At 57.8% G+C, this 23,880-nt stretch overlaps 7 protein-coding genes across 7 annotated transcripts; 3 read left to right on the forward strand and 4 right to left on the reverse strand.

The window, feature by feature from the left end:
- Positions 1 to 2,205: 2,205 nt before the first annotated feature.
- DICSQDRAFT_125902 (Aldo/keto reductase) lies at positions 2,206 to 3,445 on the forward strand (the record flags this gene model as incomplete). Its single annotated transcript, XM_007363942.1, has 6 exons — positions 2,206 to 2,352; positions 2,505 to 2,618; positions 2,810 to 2,887; positions 2,933 to 3,124; positions 3,157 to 3,217; positions 3,273 to 3,445. The coding sequence occupies 6 exons, from the start codon at positions 2,206 to 2,208 to the stop codon at positions 3,443 to 3,445; spliced, it is 765 nt and encodes a 254-aa protein (XP_007364004.1).
- Positions 3,446 to 4,864: 1,419 nt separating this feature from the next.
- Positions 4,865 to 6,383, forward strand: DICSQDRAFT_153965 (arylalcohol dehydrogenase; the record flags this gene model as incomplete). The annotated part of the gene is made up of 7 exons (XM_007363943.1): positions 4,865 to 5,170; positions 5,232 to 5,378; positions 5,432 to 5,509; positions 5,566 to 5,806; positions 5,887 to 5,973; positions 6,043 to 6,218; positions 6,291 to 6,383. 7 exons carry the CDS (start codon positions 4,865 to 4,867, stop codon positions 6,381 to 6,383), a joined length of 1,128 nt encoding a protein of 375 aa, XP_007364005.1.
- A 63-nt stretch (positions 6,384 to 6,446) lies between these two features.
- Positions 6,447 to 8,294, reverse strand: DICSQDRAFT_153966 (Mmp37-domain-containing protein). Its single transcript, XM_007363944.1, has 3 exons — positions 7,656 to 8,294; positions 7,015 to 7,579; positions 6,447 to 6,950 (listed from the first exon to the last, which is right to left on the reverse strand). Exons 1-3 carry the CDS (start codon positions 8,214 to 8,216, stop codon positions 6,784 to 6,786), a joined length of 1,293 nt encoding a protein of 430 aa, XP_007364006.1. The 5' UTR covers positions 8,217 to 8,294; the 3' UTR covers positions 6,447 to 6,783.
- A 238-nt stretch (positions 8,295 to 8,532) lies between these two features.
- On the reverse strand, positions 8,533 to 11,580 carry DICSQDRAFT_179419 (high nitrogen upregulated cytochrome P450 monooxygenase 2). The gene is made up of 12 exons (XM_007363945.1): positions 11,428 to 11,580; positions 11,336 to 11,369; positions 10,997 to 11,169; positions 10,601 to 10,934; positions 10,457 to 10,528; positions 10,320 to 10,397; positions 9,897 to 10,125; positions 9,697 to 9,795; positions 9,466 to 9,625; positions 9,160 to 9,404; positions 9,016 to 9,105; positions 8,533 to 8,956 (listed from the first exon to the last, which is right to left on the reverse strand). The coding sequence occupies exons 3-12, from the start codon at positions 11,141 to 11,143 to the stop codon at positions 8,566 to 8,568; spliced, it is 1,845 nt and encodes a 614-aa protein (XP_007364007.1). The 5' UTR covers positions 11,144 to 11,169; positions 11,336 to 11,369; positions 11,428 to 11,580; the 3' UTR covers positions 8,533 to 8,565.
- A 2,347-nt stretch (positions 11,581 to 13,927) lies between these two features.
- On the forward strand, positions 13,928 to 16,425 carry DICSQDRAFT_83130 (uncharacterized protein). The gene is made up of 4 exons (XM_007363946.1): positions 13,928 to 14,260; positions 14,317 to 14,408; positions 14,480 to 15,297; positions 15,357 to 16,425. Exons 1-4 carry the CDS (start codon positions 14,111 to 14,113, stop codon positions 15,821 to 15,823), a joined length of 1,527 nt encoding a protein of 508 aa, XP_007364008.1. The 5' UTR covers positions 13,928 to 14,110; the 3' UTR covers positions 15,824 to 16,425.
- Positions 16,426 to 16,441: 16 nt separating this feature from the next.
- Positions 16,442 to 17,814, reverse strand: DICSQDRAFT_134894 (Thi4-domain-containing protein). Its single transcript, XM_007363947.1, has 3 exons — positions 17,567 to 17,814; positions 16,839 to 17,500; positions 16,442 to 16,778 (listed from the first exon to the last, which is right to left on the reverse strand). The coding sequence occupies exons 1-3, from the start codon at positions 17,746 to 17,748 to the stop codon at positions 16,636 to 16,638; spliced, it is 987 nt and encodes a 328-aa protein (XP_007364009.1). The 5' UTR covers positions 17,749 to 17,814; the 3' UTR covers positions 16,442 to 16,635.
- Positions 17,815 to 18,229: 415 nt separating this feature from the next.
- DICSQDRAFT_102769 (uncharacterized protein) lies at positions 18,230 to 23,303 on the reverse strand. Its single transcript, XM_007363948.1, has 11 exons — positions 22,781 to 23,303; positions 22,398 to 22,709; positions 22,249 to 22,295; positions 20,997 to 22,194; positions 20,736 to 20,850; positions 20,128 to 20,665; positions 19,801 to 20,075; positions 19,432 to 19,729; positions 19,331 to 19,350; positions 18,743 to 19,242; positions 18,230 to 18,669 (listed from the first exon to the last, which is right to left on the reverse strand). The coding sequence occupies exons 1-6, from the start codon at positions 23,174 to 23,176 to the stop codon at positions 20,652 to 20,654; spliced, it is 2,082 nt and encodes a 693-aa protein (XP_007364010.1). The 5' UTR covers positions 23,177 to 23,303; the 3' UTR covers positions 18,230 to 18,669; positions 18,743 to 19,242; positions 19,331 to 19,350; positions 19,432 to 19,729; positions 19,801 to 20,075; positions 20,128 to 20,651.
- Between the last annotated feature and the right edge of the window lie 577 nt (positions 23,304 to 23,880).

A 23,880-nucleotide genomic window follows, 5' to 3' on the forward strand; every position in this document is an offset into this window, starting at 1 on the left:
ACACTGTAGATACGTTCCCACAGCCGCATGCTACGTTCCCGTGATCGCCATGCCCTTGCCTTTTCTTTCTCGCCCTTTGTTCCCCCTTTGTCATCTTCACTGCCTCGCTCTCGTGCCTTGTCCTTGGTTGCTAAGCAGCCCCTCTAGTATATAAGGACCCCCCTAGGCGCTCCCTAGTCCCCATCTCGACCTCTTGGTCATTGGGACTAGGTGAGTGACCATGGTGTTGTATCTCTCTTCGATTGCTAATGTATAACTTGGTCATTGGGACTAGTCTGTCGCTATCTGCGTGAAGACTAGCTTCGTAGGTCTTGTGCCTTCGTGCCGGCCTCCGCTCTGCCCCGTCGAGTTTCTTGTTGCGTTTATCCCTCTTTCCCTCGCTTTCCCCCTTTCGGCTCCTCGCCGCTCGCCTACGGGGTCGTCGCCGAACGTCGACCCGAGTCTACGTGCCTAGTCGCCGCGACATCAGTGACCGTGCCATTCCTCACCAAGCGCATCTCCCTGCAATATGGACTGTCAACAACCATGAACGTGCGAGACGCGTGTATCGCAGACTCGTCTGTGATGCCAGCGAGGGCCGTGGGCTCCAGACCTGTGACCGTCATGTGGCCTGTTTGGGCAGGTCGCTTAGCGTAGACGCCTGAGAGAAAAAATCAGCGCGTTCACGGACTTATGCAAGGCGCTGTAACTATAAGGATCGAAAAATTTATCTAGTGTGTACTGGTGGCGGTCAGCAGCATCTTGTCGTTTGCGCCGCCGTCCACACGTCGATCCGCTCCCCGTCCACCATCCACGTCCCTTTGCTATCCTTCTTCACCTCCCTACCATCCGTCGGCCTGGACGACTCCTTCTGCGTCTCCTCACTTACGCTGATCCCAGAGACGCAGAGACGGTCCTCTTCCCAGGGCATACCGTCACCCAACTTCTATCTCAGGGCAGGTCGCGTGAACGGGACAGGGACAACGACACGGACGCGAGCAGCTCGAGCACGGCTTGCCGAAGCTCCTGCTCGCCTCGCTGTCGGACCATTGACCGTCGCTCCGCGCAGGGCTCGCGGTCTATGCATCGCATACTCCGGACTCGTCGCTCCCCATTCCGGGGGCGGAGGGTGTATGTACTTGGGCTGTGGCGCGTCGTTGGGGGTGTATGCGTGAGGAACAGTCAGGCGTGGAAGGAGCTGTAGGGAGGGTCGTCAGACCAGGATGCGGGACCCGGGTGCGTCGTAGCTTCGTGCATCTCGGGTTTCATGTGGTTCTCGAAACGCCCAGTCTTGGCGTTTTCTGCTGGCAGCCTTCAAGTGAGTGATCTCTACGGTACGTCTGCTGGTCGTGGGTCCGTGTTGCATGTAGTACGTTTTTGTACTAACAGTTGACTGCACCTCATTGGATCCTGATATATATTGAGGTCATCCTAGAGCACCTGTCCTCCAACTCATGAGTCAATAGGCTCTCTCACGATTCGAAACGGAAGTCTGTGAAATCGCCCCCTGTAGTGATAAGCAACCGCATGTGAACGCGTCCTTCCCAGCGAAGCAAGATGCCCACCCGAACGCAAGCAACCGCCCAGCCTTCGTCTACCTGCCTCCCTGGTATTCACAAGACCACATGCATAGACGACGGCGCTCTTGAATAAGCTATAGCAGACTGGTTCTCACATGGAGGGAATGATATACCCTTAGTCCATCCGGTGAAGAATAGCGAATCCACAGGTATGCCGCCAGGATGTTGCTATTTATCCTCCGCTTCACCTCACTCAAAGACCATAGACCACCTGGAGCGTCACACACTAGCAGCCAGCTGGAGCGTGGGTCCGACTCGGAGAAAGCCCCTGACTGCAGGGATTTCGATGTTAGCCTCGCGCTTAACCTCAAATGAGATGAAGCTACTACAATCCCCGGAACTCCCCAAGCTGCGCATCAATGTAATGTACGTATATCTGCCAATCACGAACTCTCGGCGTTCAGAAGCAAGGCTCCACGAAGCGCGCGTAACGTTGAGTGTCCAATCACAAGCATGCAACCGCGGTATAAGAACCATTGCTCGATGCCGCTTCTATAGCGCAGACACTCCGCCGTATTCTCTCGCCCAAAGTCTTTCACGGATCATATCACACCCCAGGGTACCTGCACCGGCCACCAAGCTAGGCCGCCACCGTCAGCTTGCTCCACTTGCTGGCTTGCACGTTTCACCCATTGTCTTGGGAGGCATGAGCATCGGGGATAACTGGATGCCATATGGAATGGGTGCGATGGACAAGTATTCTAGCTTCAAGCTGCTTGAAGCCTACTTCAACGCCGGTGGCAATATTATTGCTACCGCGAATAACTACCAAGACGAGTCCTCCGAGAAGTTCGTCGGCGAGTGAATTCAATCTCGCGGAATCCGTGGCCAGGTTGTGGTTGCAACCAAGGTCGATCTACTCGTTCATCTTCTAGGGTATGTGGGATACTGAGCCGATCGTTTTCTGGCACAGTATACTTTAATCTATAAGTTCGCCGATCAAAGCATCAAGCAGAAACGCATTTTGCTGGCAATAATATGAAGAATCTACACATCTCGGTCGAGCGTTCGCCCAAGAAGCTGTGCACCGACTACATCGATATCCTCTACGTCCACATTGTAAGCAGTCTCATCAGAGCGCCCCTGATCGAGTGTCTCCTGGTCATACTGCATCAGTGGGACTGGACTTGTGGTGTCGAGGAGGTAGTGAATGGCCTCCATCACCCCGTGGCCGCGGGAAAGGTCCTCTACCTTGCAAGCAGTTCCCTTGTCGTGATTTGTATCCTCAGTTATTATCGCTCTACCCTTAGGGAATCTCTGACACGCCCGCTTGGGTCGTCTTAAAGGCCAACATGTACGCCCGCCAGACCGGCAAGACCCCCTTTGTCGTATACCAAGGCGCATAGAGTGTCGCTCAGCGCGATGTTGAGCAGGATATCATCCCCATGGTCAAGGCAGAGGGCTTGGCACTGTGCCCGTGGAACGTCCTTGCTGGGGGTAAGATCCGCACCGACGTCGAGGAAGAGAAGCGTCGCGAGACTGGAGAGAAGGGTCTGTATCTCCTGTCCCCTCCATCTTGGGCTGAGTTCTTCGCTGATGACGTCGTGCGGGTCGCGGGATGCTCGGTGATTCTCGGGAGCGCGGTCCACAACACAAGGTCATTGCGAAGGTCCTTGAGAAAGTCGCTGCGGAGGTAGGCGCCAGCACTATCCAGGCTGGTACGTCTCCAAGAATGCTCTATTCTCTACTCAAGCTGAGCGTCATTTCCCACAGTTGCCATCGCGTACGTTATGCAGAAGATGCCCTACGTCTTCCCCATCGTTGGTGGGCGCAAAGTCGAGCACTTGCACGCGAACATCCAAGCTCTGGAAATTGTGCTCACTCCGGAACATATCAAGCAGCTGGAGGCTGCAGTTCCTTTTGAGCCTGGATTCCCGTACAGCTGAGCTCCATTGTGAGTGCAACCGGTTTGGATGTTGTAGGGATAGTAGCATGTGCGATCCTGATAGCGCCTTAAACTTAGGGTGATGGTTCCGCGTACATCCCCCACTTTGCAATGGTTGCCGAGTTTGACAAATGGCCCACGCCTCAGTCGATCCGTCCGACGAAAGACTGGCCATGGCCCTAGAGAAGTGGAGGCGATGATCATTGACTCATCTAGATCCTGAAAGGAATGAGCATCGGCGGTACCGTAAGACAACGAACATTAGCTTCCGAGTGGTGAACAGCGAATTTCGATAGCTGAGTTATGTATGAACAATTCTAAGGGCAATTTAACTCGATCATCATATACACGGGAGATCCAGTCAGCAATGGTGAGATGCATGTTGAACAAGGGGCCCTCAGCTCAGTTATATAAGCCTACACCCCTAAGCTGAACCTGAAGTAGCCCGTTTGGAGAGGAGACAGAGATGAGGAAGTCAGCGACTGCATTATGCGCGGAGGGTTATATTCCGCCGGTCCGTGTGACTCCGTGCCAGACAAGCGAGTGGCAGTGTCAGTCGTACGATACAGATACTTAAGCGCTTCCGTGGCATCTGTCGCACCTAGTGGTGACCCTCCCAAACGTGGCCAGACTTCATACTCTTACTGATCTGATGACAGGCAGAGTTCCAGCCCTTCCACAAACCGATGAATATGAAGAGCAGAAACTGGCACCAACTCAGAGACTCATCAAAATAGTATCAGTAGGCTAGTAATTGACACTTGGGGCCTCTATTAGTACGTATCCTGGCACACTAATGCGTCCATATTGGTGGGCGGATGTGGGTAACATCGAGAGGGTCATTGTAAAACGTAAGTGGTTGTGTGAATGATTTGATTTGCTGAGACAGGAACGACACATCCAGGTGGGGTTAATGTACTTCCGAACGCCGACACATGAAGGAACGAGCACCCACATACAATCACGCTCCGATTCTAGGCATATAACGAGTCAGCCATGCAGAGGGGCGCCAGCAAGGGTAACCGAGGTGAGATACGAGTGACCAAAGAAGTGGCTGCCAGTCTCCCTTCAAATAACTCAGCACTAGACAGGTCATGAAAACTCGCGCCGCCAGCTGTCCCCACGCGCTACAGCATCGGCAGAGCAATACCTGTGCCCTGGGACTACTGCTTGGTAACTACTCACCACTGTAAAGTCGGCTGGCTCCGGGTCTGCAGCACAGATCGAGGCGTCTGATGCGTCATGAAGCCAGTACATGTACTTACGTATCAAGACGGAATGGAAACATCAACGGACCGTGCGTAATCATGGACAGTCAGCAACGACCAACTACCTACATTATAAGAAGCGCAATGTCCAACGCTAAGTGCACAACACGAGCACTCAGATCTCGCAACCCGCTAGTAGTCTCTCTAGAACGATGGCTCAATTCCAGGCAGCCGTACCGAAGACGAAACTTGGCCGTTACCGCCAGCTTGCCCCGCTGGCCGGTTTACATGTCTCGCCCATTGTCCTTGGAGCCATGAGCATCGGGAACACGTCTGGGGCAACCGTCGGGTCCGCGGTCGACAAGGACACTAGTTTCAAGTTCCTCGACGCTTACTTTGACGCAGGGGGCAACTTCATCGATACCGCAAATTACTATCTGGAGGGGTCGTCTGAGGAGGTCATAGGCGAGTGGATGGAGTTCCGTGGTATCCGCGACCAGGTCGTGTTGGCCACCAAGGTCGGTCTAATCATGTGGTCTCAGAGCTACGGAGACAGCTCAGCTGACTATTCCCACGCAGTACACCTTGCCTTTCAAGTTCAAGGAAGAGAACATCACGCAAAGGGTAAATTTCATTGGCAACAACATGAAGAGCCTGCACGTCTCGGTCGAGAGTTCGCTTAAGAAGCTGCGCACCAACTACATCGATATTCTCTACGTCCATCTTGTGAGAAGGCTTTCTGTGTTGTTTTTGAACGTTTCCTGACAATCGCATATTAGTGGGACTGGACATGCGGTGTTGAAGAAATCGTCAATGGCCTTCACCATCTCGTCGCTGCGGGAAAGGTCCTCTATCTTGTATGCACAGTTTCTCTCGCATGGACCTGTGTAGGGAAACCAAAATCGCTCTCCAGGGAATTTCAGACACTCCAGCCTGGATCGTGTCCAAAGCGAACATGTACGCCCGCCAGACCGGGAAGACACCGTTCGCCGTCTACCAAGGCGCATGGAGCGTCGTCTATCGCGACATTGAACGAGACATTGTCCCCATGGTCAAGGCCGAGGGCATGGCCCTTTGCCCGTTCGGCGTCCTCGGCGCTGGCAAGATCCGCACCGACGCCGAGGAGGAAAGTCGCCGTGAGACCGGCGTGAAGGGTTCGTAGCCGTTGTCCGAAGGTCCCGCGCGCGCTGTTCGTTGATGGAGTCTTTAGGTCGTACACGGCTGCCGGGTGAAGGCTGGGAGCGATCCGAGGCGGAGAAGACGATTGCGAAGGTGCTCGAAGGAGTCGCCGCCGAGGTCGGAGCCAACACTATCCAGGCTGGTGAGTCCTCATGAACCGTATCAGCGCTTGAGCATTGGCTAATGCCTTCTTGAAACAAACTCCCCTTAGTCGCCATCGCATACGTAATGCAAAAGATGCCCTACGTATTCCCCATCATCGGAGGGCGCAAAGTCGAGCAGCTGCATGCGAACATTCAGGCCCTCGACATCGTGCTCACTCCGGAGCATATCAAGAGACTCGAAGATGCATTGCCGTTCGATCCTGGCTTCCCCATCAAATTCATCGTGAGTACTCCATCTTGCCGCCACCATAAACATGCTTTGGGATGCTGATTGCTGATTGCGCCTGCACCCAAGGGTGACGGTTCGGCGTACGCGCCTTTCTACTCTATGGCGGCCCAGTTTGATAAGTGGCCCGCCCCTCAGCCGATCCGTCTGTCCACAAACTAAGGAGATCAGGGTCGCGAGTAGGACTCATGTCCTGGCCCCCGTCAAGGAGTGCGCTGTAAGGTTGAAGCTGTATTTTGTGATTACACGAGTGATCATCGCCGTCGACCTACACGAAACACTATATTACAACGGAAATAAAGGCACACGATGGACTTGCAGGTGGAGGAGTATCAAGTGGTGTGTATTTGCAACGATGCAAGTGCAAGGATTATTGATACAATTGTTAAGTATGTGACGAAGCCGTGCCGATCGCCTTCTAAGTGTAGTACGATACCATAATATATGAGGAATACGAGTTATGCGATATACCTGTGAAGATGGTCTGCTCGACATGCGAAGGTGCTCCGTGATACAACTTTGTCCGCTGCGGCCCGCACAAGCACTGGACTAGGTCCTGTCATCAGGGCTTCGAGCCCGCGTCCGAGCTTGGACTTGAGCTCCCCTGGGAGCCCTTCCACCACTTGTTCACCTTCTCGGCGGCGTAACGGACGCTCTTGACCGGACCTGCGCTGACGATGCCCTTGAGCGTCTGGATTGCAGAAGGACCGCGCACAATCTTGGTCAGCTCTGTAGAGCACGTCACGAGAGGATTAGTAACAACGCAGCACACGACGCGTGTCAAGTCGCGTACCTCGGTCAATGACAGAGGGAAGACTGGCGTCGCCCGCAAGCTTCGCCCAGTAGACGGTCTCGTCAGCCTCTTTCGCGGGGATCGACGCTTGCCCCGTGTAATGGTCTGTGAGGTGCTTGAGGAGATTGGACGGCAATTTCCGAAGGTGCGCGGCGCGCGCTTGTGGGCTTGTGTCCTGTTGGATCGTCGCTGAATGCGCGGGCCAGTGGACCCCAGGGAGCGCGACAACGAGGCGGTGATATAGCTCCTTGAACTGTGGGGACTGCTTGCGCACGATATTGCCGACCTTACCACGGTTCTCGGCAGGGAGGAGCATGCGCACGTCGCCTGCGTACGAGAAGCCGGCGATGCGCTCGAACAGCTCGCGTTCGGAGAACTCGGCGGGGAGGGTGAGGAGCGCGGTGCGGAGTGCGGAGGTGAGGTTGACCTGTTGCGTGAGGCGGACGCGGGCATCATCCTTGATGATTCGGATGGGTTTGTGCATCCGCCCCGAGAGGTAAAGCGACTTCCAGTTCAGAAGGTCTGAACAGAGGTTATCGACCGTAGTCACCCCGTACTTGATCGTCTGCCAAGGGTTTCAGAGCACATCAGTTGAGGAGATGCGGTGGGGTCAATTGTGGAGCCTTTAATGAGATACGCACCACCCCGTCCATCTTCACCATAGAGTTGAACCATACGCCGGGTGGAATCTCCTCCACTCTCGCGACAAACGACGACCCAAGCGTCCTCGCACCCAACGGATAGTGACCGGGGAACTGGTTCATGTTGATTGAATGCCAGTGATCCGGGTGCGTCACTGCGAACATGAAGTCGAGCATGGGGCCGTCCTGGCTCTGTGGGTTGCTCGACTTGTACCCATCCTGCTCAAATACTCCCGAGCCGTACGCAAAAGCGTACCGTATAGGAGCGTCAAAGCGCGCGACGATGGATTCCAACAGCGCACGAGTAGAGTCCGCGACTGGCAGAATCTGGTTCCGGCCAAAGGAAGGCGGGAGGTGCGCGAGCACCTGACTCCGGTGTGCAACAGTGGGACGAGGAGCAGGATTCAAGCGAGAACGAGAAGCAGACTTCGCAGTAGGGTGCTTCCCTGCAGAAGGCGGAGGAGGGGGCGGGGGCTGTGGGCCGGACGAAGTCGCAGACTCGGTGGACAGCGAGCGGATGACGAGGGCGGGGAGCCTGCGGGCGTTCGAGCGGGCGAGCATGATGGCTATGGAGAGATAAACGAGAGACGGTGCAGCTTGCGGTTGAATGCTTGAAGTATACGATGGTCGTGGTCGGTCTTCATCCGACTTTCGTCGACTTCTCGGCCAGGCGAGGGCCTCCACCCTTCCCCGGCCTGCTCGCGTCACGGGACTCGCTCCGCCCCGTGCCTTGCCGCACACGCGTCCACCGTTCTCCCGGCGCACCCTCGTTTCCGCACGCAGCATGCATTGCTCGACGTTCAGGACTCCATATTCCGTCGTCATGGTGCGAGACTCTACATTACGTTGCATTACGGTGATAAAAAGCCATAAGATTATCACTCCTTATTCCTACACCCACACAGCCGCCCTAATGCACAGGCCCAGGCCGGCGTTCGACGACCACGGGCAAATACGGCTTGATCATGACCAGCCACTCCAGAATCTGCTCGTCGTAGACTTTCGGGTCCCATCCATCCGCAAGGCGCAGATGCAGTTTCTGGACGAGCAGACACAGCACCATGCGGAGTTCCTGCATCGCGAGCCCCTTGCCCACGCAATTGGCCGGTCCGTACGAGAACGGAAGGAAAGCAGCAGTGTTGTGCACGAACTCTTCTCCGGGTGCACCCTTGAACTTCTGCTCACTGGAGGCGATGAGCCAGCGATCAGGCCAGAAGCTGTCAGTCTTGGGCGAGAAGTTCCGTGGATCGTGGTGCAGCACGTAGAAGGGTATGTTGACAGTCGTTTCTGGCGGAATGTAGCTGAAGCGTACAGGCGAGTAAGTTCCTCGAATTGTCAATCTATGGAACGTAGCACATACTATGGGCCCACCATACGTCCTCCCGTCTCCCGCGTAGTTGCACGCTGGCTACCGCTGGGCAAAGGTGGGTACACTCTCATAGTTTCGTTACTGAGTAGACGTTGTCAGTTTGAACTCCCTGTACCTATAGAAGCTGCTGCTCACATGACTGCGTTCAACCATGGCATATCAGCATGCCTCGCGGTATCCAATGCGTTCTCGCCCGGAGGGAAGAAAGCATCGACCTCAGTCTGCAAACGCTTGTACACGTCCGGATGGGTGAGAACACAGTAGAGAGCATGGGCGAGCACGCAAGAACTGGTGTCAGATCCTGCCACAATTGCAAGCGCCCCGTCAATCGCGACAGTGGAAAGAGGTGGCGCCTCCTTCTCCGCGCCGTCCTCGTTGTTCTATGCTCGCATTTCCAGTTGGCTTTTGTCGATGCTGAAGGAGTCAAGATGCGACCCTCACCAGATAGTAGAAAATATCCCTCTTCAGCGATCCGTTCTTCACCCTAGCCAGTACGCGCTCCTCGCCGTAATCGAGAAGCTGCTTCATCAAACGTGCAGCGAACGGCACGTAACCCAAATAAATGCCCAGCCAAGGGCAATGGCCCATGACCTGCGACGCTCTGGGTTCAAGCGACACGTGCGTGAGAGACAGTCCACCTTCTATCGCTCTATCGCAGAGAAGACGACTCACGCGAGGCCCTGTTCCATCAACGCCCACACACTATCCTTGTCTCCATCCCGCATCTGCTCGGACCCACCGCCAAACGCCATGTCACTCATCAAGTCATACCTGCAAAGCAAATCGCCAGAACGCGCGCCCATCCCGTCAGCGTCCCCCTTCTCCGCGACAAGGCCACTCTCCGCCGACACAGTCGAGAGGGGGGAACTCACGTGAACGACCCGACGCACTTCCCCGCGTTCGCAGGCTTGCCCTCCCTCGCGTGCGCGGCGAAGAGCTCGACGAGCTGCTCCGCACGCCGCGCGATGTACTCCTCGTACTCCTTGAGCGCAGGCACGCTGAACGCACGGTTCCACGGCCGCCGCCGGCGCGCGTGCTCCCGGATGTCGACGAGGCTCACCAACTGCTGCGCGCTGTCCGTCATGTTGCGCCCCGCCCAGTCTGTGTTCGTCGTACATGGCGATGACGTTGACGGGAGCGTAGCGAAGGTGCACGCACGTTGCCGTCATGGCGACCATAAATGAAAGCAGCAAGAGAAGACGGAGAAGAAACGTCAGCGTCAGCTCTCAATCGCGCGCAGTCTACTTAGCTGACAGCGCGAGAAGGCAGTACATGAGGTCGCGAGCGGTACTTACGGGGACCCTTGGGGAGGCCATTCGTTCCGAGGACTGGGATAATCGCCGACGAGTCCCTGATCGAAACTTCGTTCGGGCCTGTCGGGAATACGCATTGTGTCCAGATCAGATTCGCTCCTGCTCGCACCTCTGCTCACACACCGCGACCACGACCATGACCATGTGGTCGCTTCCCCCGCCCATAAACCTGCTCTCACTCGCATTTTGCGCTGGGGGGGAAGGACCAAGTCGAGCTCGTGGGGGCGGCGGGCGAAGGGGCTTCCTGCATGTGATTCACTCACCGATGCGCACGATGTCGCCGTACCGGTCGTGCAGCCGCCTGAGGTGTACGAATTGCTTCCCGTCGCTCGTCCGCCACGCCAGCGCGATCTTAGACAGCCGGTACACGTACGGGCCTGGGTACTGCGCGAGCGGATGCCATGGCCCCGCGCGATAGAACAAGGTAGTGCCCGCGATCGTCGCATAGTGCACCCCGAACGCGATGAGGGCCGCGCGGGCGGGCGCGTAGTGCGGTGAGAGCACGCACGCCGCGACGAGCGCGGGGGGCACGACGAGCAGCCAGAAATGCTGGTAAACCAGCACGGGCTCGAACCGCTTGAAGATGAGATAGACCACCTGCGATTGCGCGCGCCAGGTTTGTGTGAATAGACAAAGACATCATTGGTCATGAGACGCACCGTGCCGACCCCGACGGACAGCGCGAGCGCGTCCTGGTGCGCGAGTTGCAAGGCCCAACGGGGTGCGGGAGCTGAGAGCGCGTCCATGGCAGGCGGGATAGGGAGGGAGAGGTTGCCGAGGAAAGGGATTGCGGAGGGCGAGGTCATGATCACTAGTGGTCGATGCTCGGAACCTTCTCCACGAGAAGAATAGAAGTTGAAGGGCGAACCAGTACCGGCGCAGACAGTGTGAGCCCACGCGAGTAGGCATGAGTATGAGCGCAGGGTTCAATATATCGCACGAGACGTCAGCCATTTGGTTCGGCGTGCGAGCGAACGTAGAATTTAGCATGGGCGTACCAGACCACAAGGATCGATGTCTGTTGGAGGTGTTCTAAGGCAGCATGAGGTGAGGAAGTCTATGTGATCGTGCACAGCGATTGGATGCTTACTCGTTCGCTCAAGCTTCAGCCGCTCCGGTGGGAGGCCGTTCGCAGCTTCCTTCAATTCAAGGAGTCCGGAGTTATCGGAAGAAGAGACGAGTGTTGTACCGCTGTTCCGTCCTACGTACAGCCTAGATAGCTGCTCAAGGAGACTGAGCTTCGAGAGGGCGGGGTTGATCCCGAGCCATCACGCGTAGGCAGCGATTAAATGGAGAGCGGAATGGTTACACCTATGCGATCCCCGGCCGGTGCTCCAAGGGCGTCCGTCGCCAGCGTGTTCGCGGGAGTGAATCTTTGAACCAATGTCGTTAGCGAGGCACGACCGACGCGAGTTTGGGACGCAGAGGCTATATGAGGATGAATTCGGCTAACGGCCATCAACCCAAGCGAAAGGAATCACTGCAATTACACCGCGTCTCGGCTAGGGCACTCTGCTCTTCTGTCCTTTCGATACACCGTGGTCAGGACAGCTACCCTTATTCTCGACGCATCATCGAATGAGAGTGCAGGATCTGTGGCTGAGAAGCTGAGGGGAAAGGTAAGGAAGTCGTTTCAAGGAACGAGACGCCTGCAAGCGTCTCAGCATATCGCCCAGCTCGGATGTGATGCGGGGCGAGTTGAGTGATTGCTTATTCTATGTAGGTGATGATGGCTGCTGCCAACATCTACTGTCATCATAGACATCCACACCTCGAGACGTTAGCGAACAGATCATAGCAGCATGTGAGCATTAGCCAGCACGATCGTCATGCAAACGTGTGTACTACACACTTCAGTAGTCCGCGGTTAGCTAGTGTCTCAATAACCAAACAGTCATGTGGAAGTGTGCATGTATGCACGTACTTATACATGGTCAAATAAACCCGATGCGTCCCTATACACTCTGAAGATCGTTAGCCGCAAGGCGGTTCATATTGGAAGTTGTTTCGGAATTGAGATGCCTCCTTTGGCCGAGACTGGGACTGGAGGTATACGATGCTCAGTTCTAGCGCAACGCCACAGGTACGCTAAGCTCAAAGGGTAGCTCTTTGAATACGATGCAGTCGGACTTGCGCTCCCCGGAACCAAATCCGGATCATTTATCAACAGATCATGTCGTTGACAAACTGCGTATTGCACTCGCTAGTATTTTGGCTATGTGCCCGATATGTAGTCAAGAGTAGGAGTGAAACAAAGCTAAACCTGAAAGAGACCTCATCAAGACAAGAGACGAAAGCCAATGACCTCGCGATCCCTCGTCCACAACGTTGGGATATCTGACATGGCCAGCGAACAACCGGCGTAAAATCCTTCCGAATATTTCATGGACTAAGGTCGGAACACATATGCTGGAAACCCCGAAGAAGCCCGGTTTGGCAAGTGCGCGTCGTGATGAGAACATTGAATAAACTGAGATAGCGTGCAGACGCATGAGACTTGAGAGAGATTGATCCAGAGCAGGCGTCCGCCATGACGGGCAGCTGAAGCGACGTCCTGTACAACGATCACCGGAGAGCACGCCCCGATTGTACTTTGACGAGATTCAAGAGAACGGAGCGTAGTAACATGCATATGCTCAGTCACCAAACAAGTGTTGGTCTTGCCAGAGAGTTGTTGTTACCGGCAGGTTGAGACACGCGGTACGACGAACTCAGTATGCATTGCGCCTCAGTACGACTGCGTGGGACGCAGCTGTATCAATGGGACAATCGTTGCGACCCAGTGGACACGAAATATATCAACATCCAAACAAGGACAAGTCCTCTTGGATGCAGATGACACGTGTTCCATGGTCAATCAGTATTGTGAGAATCCAAGGGCATCGACGCTCGAGCTTGTTTAGTCTCATGGGCTCAGGTTGCATACTCTTGGAAATTGGCGTGTGCTGACGAGTCGTGGCTGGTCACACACCGAACGAATGACCACAAGGAACTGGATAGGGACATCACGGTGTTCCTGGAAGGCACATTGTATTGCGCCGCCGCTTGTCCCTGCAGATCCTCTCACGCACCTGGATCTCGCGAGTTCCTCTGGTCCACCAACCCGGCTTCTAGTGATGAGGCTACGTCAGTTGGACGGTACGGATAGTCCACAGGGAGATCTTCGTATGGGAAACAGTCTCGATATGATGACAAGGAGTGAAGTCGTTTGTTAGTGCCGGAGGATGGGAGGAAGAAGCCTTCCGCAAGATGTACGGGAGCCTCGAGGACGGGTGAGCGCGCTCGCGTCGCCAGGATACAAGGGTGTGATGGTGACATGTCACGACGTCACGACGTAAGACAGGAAGAATTCTGGGGTTCGCCCACAGGAAGGATCTCAGAACGGCCAGGGGGGCCAGAGATTGCAACAAAGCGTCGATCCTTGTAGTGTGTCACCATCGACACCTGCGAAAAATACGGAATATGCAGGAGAGCACGCCCAAGGAGCTCTCGGGCAGGGAGCGCGTGGCCGGGGTCCTAGCGCTGGAGGAGATGTTGGCGGGAGGAGAGATACGGAAGCCTTCATCTCGAACCTCGTCCAACTTGAACGGTAGTTATCCTCTGCGTCTGCTCCGGGGCCCTGTCAGTTCATTCTGCTTTCTTTCTCGAGTGTCTTAGGCTTCCCTGCTTGTCCCCTTTCTTATTGATTGCTTTCTCGCTACTGCTGCCGGCTCTCCACTCCTTCCACACGTAAACTTCTCAGCAAGAGCCAACAGCTTATTCGGCCAATTACTATGTCTACCCCTTCATCCCCCTACCAGGCTCCCGGAGAGATTATTTCCAGCCCCATCTCGCCCACGACACGGACTGTGGCCATAATCAAGAACCATGCGCTCAACCATAGGTTTGAGATCGAGTTGCGTATCTCGGATGCTGGATTCGAGGTGCGTCCGCCTCGTGCGCGATTAATTGTACAGACGTCGCGCCTCACACAACGTAGATTGTGAAAGAGAGACAGATGGAATTCGATGTCGAGACCGACCCGGACACCCTCTTCGAGCTGTTCGGGCCCGATTACGAGTCGTTCGCAGAGTGAGTGCCCCGCGCCCCTGTCAGCCACAGCCTTGCCATAATCCTTAATCTGTCCCCTTCTCCCGCTCCAGAGGCCCCGTCTGGGTGTACGTCCTCGAGCGCCGCCGCGCCGTCGAAGTCTGGCACTCCCTCATGGGCGACCCTGACCCCGAGGTCGCGCGCAAGGACACCCCCAACTCCATCCGCGCGCTCTACGGTATCTCCGCAGCCCAGAACGCCGTCATGGGCTCCCCAGACCCACAGACCGCCGAAATCCAGATCCAGTCCATGTTCGCCTCCTCGCCCCCCTTCCCAACGACAGAGCTCCCGGACGTCGGAGGGCACGATGAGTTCGGCATCTCCGCGGGCACGCTGCTGTCGACTGGGGCCGCGGGATCGGAGTATGCCACGTCGTCGCACTCGCACGCGGGCACGTCGGTGAACGGTACGGGAAAACCTGGATTCAAGGCGCGTGCGATTCCTGTCACCCACGCCGCCCCGGACATCGTCCCGCGAATGTCCAAGGCCGCCGCGCTGCGTGCGGGCATCCCGATCGAAGAGAAGAAGCGCGCCCCGCCGACGAAGGAGCGCCTCGCGGAGACGTTTGCGAACGTCCCTGGGCACAAACGCTCGGAGACAATCACTGTCGCGTCTACGGCGGCACCGACTATTGCGCCCAGGATGACCCGCGCGGCTTCGCTTAGGCTGGGGATCAAGCCCGAAGACAAGAGGAGGCCTTCGATCGCTAGTGCGGCAGACGTGAAGGCCACATTTGAAGGCGTCCCAGGACACAAGAGAAGGGAGTCGATACAGGTTGCGAGCACGCGCCCGCCCTCTGTCGCGCCGCGATTGAACAAGAGCGCGGCACTCAGGGCTTCGAAGGAAGTCGCGCCGCCCTCGTCCTTCATGTGTACGTCCCCCAATCCCACTTGAGACTCGGCTCTATCAAGCTTACCTCGCCCACCTCAGTCCGCCAGCCTTCTGGACAGTCAGTCCCCTCACGCTCTTCCTCCCGACAATCCTTCAATGGCACGTCCACTTCTCGTCCTGCCATCTCTCGCCCCCCGTCAGCTGCGTCCGTCCAACATGCAGCCCCGCGCCCCTCCCTCTCGCGCCCCCCTTCTGCCATTGCCACCCGCCCAGGACTCCGTCCGTCAACCGCCCCAACCTCCAAGTCGGCAGGCGCTGTCCTGAAGCCGTCCAGTACCACCAACGGTACCGCCGCTAACGGCGCTGCCAACGCCAATACGGCACCCAAGGCGGAGGCACCCGCGAAGCCCCGTCCACGCCCCAGCAGCCTCCAGGCACCGACGATCACGCCCAGGCCGAACAAGAGCGCGTTGTTGCGGGCAGCGAAGATGGCTGGTGCTGCGCTCTCCGGAAACGGGGCCAAGCCCAAGACCGCGGCCCTCGCTCCGCGAGCCGTTCGCGCATGACGAGGATCCGTTCCCTTCATTCGAGTCGCGCGTAGAAGAGACGCACGAACCCGAAATTGCTGACTTCCCGAAGATCCGGAGCACGAAGGGCACGTACGTGTCTGCATGTAATAACAAGGCACAAGAAGGCCGCCCGCCTGCTCGGGCTCGTTCAGGACGACCCCTACGTTCCCCCTCCATACCTTGCCTGGAGGATACCCCGCGCGATCCTGCGAACTTCTGGTTGGACTTTCACATATGGTACACTTGCTTCTTTATGCCCTCATCTATTCCCTCTATTGCCTCACCAAGACTGGTTTCGGTTTCCTTGATATTGAAATATTGAACGTTAGCACAGCACAGGCTGCAGTCCCCTGTGATATAGAGCCGGTACACTCATAATGCCTTCATTTACCTCACCATCCATCTCGGTCTTGCTTCTTTTCCGTTGGTTACAAATTTATCACAGTGGCGGCGGGGTGCATCTCACCTACATATATGCGTATCCAGGTCGATCGGTTTGTGTTTTCTCTTACCCGCCTCGGTTTTTTTGGTGTTGTAAGAGTATGATAACGTCGCAATGCTAGCTGAAGTCGCGACCTACCGGTCTTGCGCGATCGTGCGAATGACACGCAAGAAGATGCTTCGTATATATATACTTGATGTAGACGTCGTGAGTGGTGCTGGGTACATTGCTTGTATGTGCTAATGGTGCATTTGATTTTGTTACAGAGGGAGTACTTGCGCGCCCGATATGGGCGTCTCTGAATGCCTACCTACCTATTCGCCAGTATTTCGTAAGCCCTCCTCCTCTCGCACCCGTCCCCTCACGTTCAGGCGATGATCTTGCCGTCGACGATGTGCGACGACTCGAAGATGCGGATCGCCTCGCGCGCGGCCTTGATTCCGCTCGCCATCATCGCGCCGAAAGTGGGGCCCATCCGGTTCGAACCGTCGTGCTCGCTCAGTTCCATGCCTACACACCGTCCCCCGCTCAGCCATCACATCGCACGGCATACAGAGAAGAAAGGCGTACCAGTCATGATCAAGCCCGGGGCGACCTCGCGCGTGCCGTTGACGATCGCGGGCTCCGCGCGGTTCATGTCCAAGCCGCGCATGTTCCCCAGCTCCTTCAGCAAGCCCATGCTCACCAGCCGCTTCGCCGAGAACGCGCCCATGGGCCCGTCGTGGCCCGTCGCGCTGACGACGACCGGGGCGGTGATGACGTTCGGGTCCATGCAGCTCTGCGTGTCGTGGTTGAGCGCGACGAGCGTCCAGTTCGTCACGACGCCGGCCACGCGCTGGCCCGTGCCGTCCGCGGACCTGGGGTCCGGGCGGACGATGAGGTCCTCGACGGCGGTCGCGTTCATGAGCACGACGTTCGGCAGCGCGAGCACGCGCGAGAGGACGGTCGCCGTGAACAGCGCGGCGTGCTTCACGACGACGAACGGGCCCTCGTCCTCGAACGGCACGCCGAGCTCGGCGAGGAAGCGGTCCGCGGGCTTGCGCACGACCATGGGCGTCATGAGCTGCCCGCCGAGCCACGCGCCGCCGCCGGGGGCGACGTTCGCCTCGATGATCGTGATCTTGAGGTCGGGGCGGGTGGTCGCGAGGTGGTACGCGCAGGAGAGGCCCGCGCTGCCCGCGCCGATGATCACGACGTCCGAGACGGCGCGCTCGTACATCATGTTGAAGTACCTGCGTGATGCAAGCCGGGTGCGTTAGCTTTCAGCTCGGCGGGAGATCGGCGCACGGCTTGCGTACCGCTTGATCATGGCACGGGAGACCTGCGCCTCCTCGATGGGCGCGAAGCGGTAGTCGCCATTGTAGTCCTCCTTGCAGTCGTACGATCCGTTCGCAACGGACGAGAAGTCCTTCAGGCCGGCCTTGTTAAGCAGCTGCGGGGCCTCCTCTATTTGGGAGCCGTAGATCACTGCGGGGGCCATAGTGAGGTCTTCGAAGAGGGATCGGGAGGAATCGTAGGCTGGCTAGTGTGAGCGAGTGCAAGTAAGCTGCTACGTCCACTGACTCCCACCCACAAGAAGCCATTTATACTGCGATCGTATCTAACCCCGCTCCAGATCTCAGGAGTGGGAGCAAGCTGATCTTGGGGACGTTACCTCTTTCATTGCGCACCAGCAGAGCTTGAAGTGGACTTTGTCCACTCAGGGTTTGACGCGTAGACACCCTACCCCACGAAACCAGGACAAGGGTCTCTTTTGTCGGCGACTCGGCAGGCTTCCGAGGCTTCTCAAGCAGAACAGGTGGGGATGGGGTGAGGCGCGTTCACACAGGAATTGCGTGGCTAACGCCCTTGATAGCCTCGAATAACTTGGGTAGCGAGTAGGAACGTTCGTGCCATGCGGTAGACGGGTCAGAGACGGAACGGCGCACCACAGAAGAGTTCCGTTCAGTTTGAGGTGGGGAAGGTGAGTCTCCACAGGTGGTTCTTGGAACTGAATTGCCTCAACCTAGGCTCCGATGTGGGGCAGCATGTTCGCACCACGACGGCGAGTCCGTACCGCGACTTTCTCTGGAGTGATATCGATCGACAGATATATTGTAGAGGTCTACGTTGAGTAGGCGTCATAGATGAGGAAGGGGGATGTGCAGAGACCGCTAAAGTTACCCCGTGCCGCATCCATCGGATCGAAGGGACTCCAGTAGCGTTCAATGCAGAACCTACCGTAGGCGTCACTTCGAACACGAGGAGTATTCATTGCATAGATAGATGATGTTGGGGGGTGGCTCGGGAGTCAACCACTCAGCAGGATCTATAACATTGGCGTAACCTCAGTTATCCGATATAATGGCGTCTTCAGCTTGTGAAGGCACGCTGCACTGGAAGCGTTGAACCCGCGGTGATACTGTACTCGAAACTGATGAGCTCCATATCACCGGCGACTGTGGCGGACCTGTATGAAATTAGAAACGACTCACCGACTGATAGATTGGACTGCCACCTCTATCGCCATCCGTCAAGAGACAAGGGAGTGGTGTCATGATATCGCAGTGCTAAACAACGGACGCTGAGCCCATAACCTGAAATTGCCGTGCCACAGCGTGTGGTCGGCGGCCATAAGACTCGATCTGTTCAGCATCGCGCGCGCCGTGAGCTTCGTGCTTCAACGAGCAACCAGTTCGCACCCTCTAAGCTTGAGCAACGAACTCATCTCGAACGAGGAGTACAACACCCGCGATGGCCAGCGTCCCTCTCCCAGAACAGAACTTCATCCTCGGCGGCGATCCCCTCTCGCTCGACCGCATTCGCGCGATCCTAACACGGCTCGAGGACACGATCATCTTCTCGCTCATAGAGCGCGCGCAGTTCGCGCACAACCCCAAGGCGTACCGGCGCGGCGAGATCCAGGAGCTCAAAGACATCGGCTTCCATGGCAGCTGGCTGGAGTGGTTCCTGAAAGAGACGGAGTCCTTCCATGGTGAGCTCCATCCCCGTCTCTCCAAGATCCGGCCGCCATGCATGCTCGTGTGCTGATTCCGGTGCGCCGTCGCGATCGTCGCGCGCAGCGAAGGCGAGGAGGTACACCAGGTACGTCCCAGCTTCCACTCCTACGAGAGCGAAGTGAGGGAGATTGACGGAGAGGTGTCTGTGCCCGACGACGCCATACAGCCCAGACGAGTACCCGTTCACGGACATCAACGAGCTCCCCCCGCCCATCCTCAAGCCCTTCCCCCACCCGCCGATTCTCTACCCGAACAAGATCAACGTGAACGCGTCCATCCTCTCGTTCTACACCCAGTCCATCGTCCCCCGCATCACCCGCGCGGCGACAATCGCGCTCGCGGCGGTGAAGCGCGCGAACGGCATCACGGGCGACGACGAGTACGAGGACGACGGGAACTACGGCAGCGCGGCGTTCGTCGACCTGGAGGTGCTCCAGGCGATCTCGAAGCGCGTCCACTACGGTACGCTCGTGTGCTGCCGACAGATGACGCCGAAGCGACACGGACTGACCTCGCCGCGCTTCACGATGTAGGGAAGTTCGTCTCGGAGAGCAAGTTCAGGGACAACCCGGCCGCGTTCATCCCACATATCAGGTCGCGCAACCGCGAGGCGTTGGAGGCCCTGATCACAAAACCAGAGGTCGAGAAGAAGCTCCTGCAGAGGCTGCGGGGCAAAGCGTCGCTGTACGCTATCAACTTCTCCCCGGAAGGCGAACCGCTAGACGACTCGGCGACCCGGAAGATAGACGTAGACGGCGTCGTGGAGCTGTACGAGCACTACATCATTCCATTGACGAAGGAGGTAGAGGTACGTCCAGCGCCTTGCTCTACACAGTAGGCATATCTGACCGTTTGTGCAGGTGGATTATCTTCTTGTAAGACTGGACGGGCTATCGGAAGAGGAGATAGAGAAACTCGAGGCGAAGCACAAGAGCTGATAGTCTGTATATAACACGTACATTTACCGAGCACGACCGGTATCAGAATGGAGCAGGTATTCGGAAAATACCAACAAGGAATGGATCATCTCCGACGAGGACGAACAGCATAAGAACAGGTGACTGATGACAGGTGACAATGCGAGGGGGGAGAGGGACGGAAGAACGAAAGACGTGCGCAGGCGTGAAGACAAAAATCCAGAGGTCAAACTACAGACAAGGCGTAAGCGGTAGTATGGTCAACAGCGTACGAGAACGTCAGCATGGAGGTATACACGAGAAGCCGAGGCTTGTAAAAGGGGGGGAGGGAATGGAGCGAGCGATACACATAACATCAGGGAACGTCAGAAAGGGTCGCCGCCATACCTCGCGGCTCGACCGAAAATAAGGTTATCAGTAGATACGGAAGCAACACCGATACAGGTCAAGGGCACCGAATTCATCAATTACAATCCCAGATCTGCCGAGGACGAATATGAGCCGGACGAACGATCGCGATCGAGGACGGGCACCGCTGATAGGAGACGCACCTTCCAGCAACCTGCGAGTCTCGTCCTCGCCGATGTTGCGCGTCGCGCGCCTGGCGAGCAGTTTCTCCGTCCTGTACTTCTCGTACAGCACCTCCTTCGTCCGGATTTTGAGCAGCTGTAACGAAGCACGCGCGATCGTCAGCCCTTAGTCATCTCTGCTGAAACAGGAAGAAATAGAAGCGAAAGTATCGCCGCGGCGCAAAACGTCTGCCAAGACGGAAGACGAAACCGCAGCCCGACGAAACACGACGAAAGACGAACCTTGATGTGCGTCGACATCACGGCCGTCCGCAGCGCGGCAAAGTCGCAGTGCTCCGGGTTCAGCACGTCGACCGTCCCCCACCGGAACCGGCGCACGAACACGCCCTTCAGGTCCGCGGGCGGCCCCTGGAGGTACGGGTAGTGGCGCAGCGACGCCGTCGTCGAAGGGCTGATCGGCGACGTGATCGTGCCCTGCGCGACCGATTGCGCATGCCCGTCCTCGGACGGCGCGACCATCGACTCCCTCCTCCCATGCGCATGCCCCTGACTGGAGTGCGCGTCCGCCCCGTTTCCGTAGCCGTGGCCGTGGCCGTTTACGCCCGCCTCCGACGGCGATGCGACGGCGCCCTTGAGGGCGCGGTGGCGGCGCACGTGCTCGGGCGTGATGAGCGCAAAGGGCAGCTGCGCGCTCAGGTCCGTCTTCGCGACGATGTGCGCCGAGAAACGCACGCTCGCGACGCTCTCCGTGTCGTTGATCAGCTCGAGCGCGTGCGGGTCCTCCGCGAGCGTCGTCTCCGACATCTCCAGACGCGACCGCGACCGTGAGGGCCGCCGCGCGAGCCGCGTCGGGCGCAGCTTGATGACGGGCCGGGAGGGCCGCTCGCCAGCGTCGTTCTCTGGCTGCTGCTGCTGCTGCTGGTCCGTGCCGTTGGCCTCCTCCTTCTGAGGCTTCTCGTTCTCCTGGCTTGGCTCGGGGGAACCGCTGGCGAGCCGGCTGCCATCGCCGTGGGCTTGAGCCGCGTCGTCGGCGCTGTGCTGGCTATCGTGGCTGGTGCTGTTCGTGTGCCCGTGCCCGTTCCAGTTCCCGTTCGCACGCTCGTCGGCCGGGCTCTTCGCGGCGTCGTCCGCTCCGACGGGCCCGAACACGCCAAAGTCGAGGTCCGCGGCGCGCAGGTCGCGCCGGACGACCTTCTTGACCGCGGCGAGCTTCGCGTCCGTGAGCGAGTCCGCGCGCGCGATGACGGGGAGCACGTTCGCGCGCGCGGCGATGCGGCGCATGACGCGGATGTCGGCGGGGGACATCGTCAGCCCGTTCTCGTCCTCCTCGTCTTCCGAGTCGGTGTCGTCCGACATGGACGAGAGGTCTGGCGGCTTGTACGAGACGGTCACCTCTGAGCGCACTTTGGTGGGGTAGGAGGACTGGGCGCGGCGCGCGCCCTCGGTCAGGACGGACGAGGGGTCGATCATATAGATACACCTGGACAACGTGTGAGCGGGACATGGAGAAGAAGTGGGGCTGCCTGGTACTGACAAATGAATGTGTTGGTCTCCTTTGCTTTGACGCACGACCTTTGACTCCTGCAGGGAAAGTCAGTTCTCAGGAACTTACATCAAGGCGCGGTCGCGCCGCGACGGAGGGAAGGCAACGCGATGCACTGAGGAGCCGAGATAGCCACGCACCTCATTCAGTGTGTCTGCGAACTGCGAGTCCAGGTACTTCACGATCGTCGAGACTTGGCGTTCCAGTTTGAGCTCATGTCCCTCCCGGAAGTCGAGGCCGGGCGTGTCGATGACGGACAGCAACAGCCTGTCGTACTTGCTCTCGCAGATCTCTACGCAGGCGGACTGTATGCTCTCCGTCCCCTTCGGCGGACCGCGAAGAAAGCGCTCCACCGCCGCTTTCTGGTCTGCCGTGGCGGTCGGGGAGATGTCCGCCGTATCCAAGAGCAAACGGAGAAGGGAAGTCTTGCCGACGCCTTGCGCGCCAGCCACCTAACAGCAACACAACGAGAGGGCGGAGTTGAGTGCCATGAGGTGCATACAATAGAGCGAGAGCCGCGTACCATGACATTGAACGTGGTGGGGTTCCTGTTGCGCCTCTGGCTCGGGCGCGGACGAGCCGAGCCATGGCTGCTCTTGCGGGTCTCGAACGCGGAGGGCGGGCTGGAGAGGTACAAGGACGCGATCGGGCGCCCAGTGGGGCTGTCCGTTGCCTTGCCCGGGGACGACCACGGCTTGTGGAATGGAACGGGGTGGGCAGCGTCGGCCGTGAAGGAGGTCTTGGCCGCACCGCGAGGGGGAGACGCGGGTGTGTCCTGTGGGAGCTGGGACAGGTCGACGAGGTTGCTAGGCCAGGGGATGCCCTGCGCGGAGAGCTCGGGGAGGGAGGGCGAGGTGCGAATGAAGGGCGGGCCGCCGTTGTCCTCTGACTTTTTCGGCTTGCGGCGGAAGGTGAACATGTTGGTAGGCGAAGAGGCGGGGGCGGGGACGCGTGGGTGTCGACAGGAGGGTCTCGAACGAGGCTATTGGGGTGTCGAAACGAGCGGCGGAAGAGGGAGAGACGGGAGAGCGACCAGCGACGACCAGCGGAGAGGTGATGTGAACGCGGCGGCGAGGCAAAGCGGCTCGGAGTGAAAGACGACACTGCACTCGCGACGGACAAAGCAGAACGACTGCCAGCGGCAATGCCAAGTTGCAATTGCAGGCCGAGTGTGGTACTATGTACTTAGTGTCGGCCGAGTCCCGCGAGTCCCGCCCTTTCTTTCTGGCCATCCCCGCCCGTCTTCTCGGCCATCGCTGCCCTTATTTGGCACCGCATCCTTATGCTTAACCGGCGGATCTCATGTTTTGCTGTCGCCAACTCCCACCACAACTCTCACATTGGTTAACGCTGCCGTCCGTCAGCAGTCGTGACTGCCTTGACATGGACAGCAAGCTCTGTGTGGCGTCGTCATATCGCCATATCTACCAAGCGGTACTCGGAAGAGTTCGCGTTTTTGCTGCTTGGCATGGAAGGTTGTCGGCAAGGTCCAACTACTTACTACTCATCATACGTTCACTTTCACCAGACACGTGCTCGCACTAAGGTCAATGGACGGGTATGATAGTCTCTCGGGTCTCCATAGGTGACTCGAGGAATATTTCGTTGTCCACGCGGGCGTAT

The sequence above is a fragment of the Dichomitus squalens genome (assembly GCF_000275845.1).
Source record: "Dichomitus squalens LYAD-421 SS1 unplaced genomic scaffold DICSQscaffold_7, whole genome shotgun sequence".
Classification (NCBI taxonomy): Eukaryota; Fungi; Basidiomycota; class Agaricomycetes; order Polyporales; family Polyporaceae; genus Dichomitus; species Dichomitus squalens.

Coding starts and splice junctions, on each gene's coding strand:
- DICSQDRAFT_83130 (XM_007363946.1), top strand. CDS start 14,111: ATGTCTACCCCTTCATCCCCCTACCAGGCTCCCGGAGAGATTATTTCC. Junction 14,409..14,479: donor GATTACGAGTCGTTCGCAGA/GTGAGTGCCCCG, acceptor CTCCCGCTCCAG/AGGCCCCGTCTGGGTGTACG. Junction 15,298..15,356: donor GCCGCCCTCGTCCTTCATGT/GTACGTCCCCCA, acceptor CGCCCACCTCAG/TCCGCCAGCCTTCTGGACAG.
- DICSQDRAFT_102769 (XM_007363948.1), bottom strand. CDS start 23,176: ATGTTCACCTTCCGCCGCAAGCCGAAAAAGTCAGAGGACAACGGCGGC. Junction 22,195..22,248: donor GGAGACCAACACATTCATTT/GTCAGTACCAGG, acceptor CACGTTGTCCAG/GTGTATCTATATGATCGACC. Junction 20,851..20,996: donor TGATGTCGACGCACATCAAG/GTTCGTCTTTCG, acceptor GCTTCGTTACAG/CTGCTCAAAATCCGGACGAA.
- DICSQDRAFT_153966 (XM_007363944.1), bottom strand. CDS start 8,216: ATGCTCGCCCGCTCGAACGCCCGCAGGCTCCCCGCCCTCGTCATCCGC. Junction 7,580..7,655: donor TGGTGAAGATGGACGGGGTG/GTGCGTATCTCA, acceptor AACCCTTGGCAG/ACGATCAAGTACGGGGTGAC. Junction 6,951..7,014: donor TCCCTCTGTCATTGACCGAG/GTACGCGACTTG, acceptor CGTGCTCTACAG/AGCTGACCAAGATTGTGCGC.
- DICSQDRAFT_179419 (XM_007363945.1), bottom strand. CDS start 11,143: ATGACCTCGCCCTCCGCAATCCCTTTCCTCGGCAACCTCTCCCTCCCT. Junction 10,529..10,600: donor CGGCGACATCGTGCGCATCG/GTGAGTGAATCA, acceptor CTTCCCCCCCAG/CGCAAAATGCGAGTGAGAGC. Junction 10,398..10,456: donor CATGGTCGTGGTCGCGGTGT/GTGAGCAGAGGT, acceptor TATTCCCGACAG/GCCCGAACGAAGTTTCGATC.
- DICSQDRAFT_134894 (XM_007363947.1), bottom strand. CDS start 17,748: ATGGCCCCCGCAGTGATCTACGGCTCCCAAATAGAGGAGGCCCCGCAG. Junction 17,501..17,566: donor TCCCGTGCCATGATCAAGCG/GTACGCAAGCCG, acceptor TGCATCACGCAG/GTACTTCAACATGATGTACG. Junction 16,779..16,838: donor CCCGGGCTTGATCATGACTG/GTACGCCTTTCT, acceptor GACGGTGTGTAG/GCATGGAACTGAGCGAGCAC.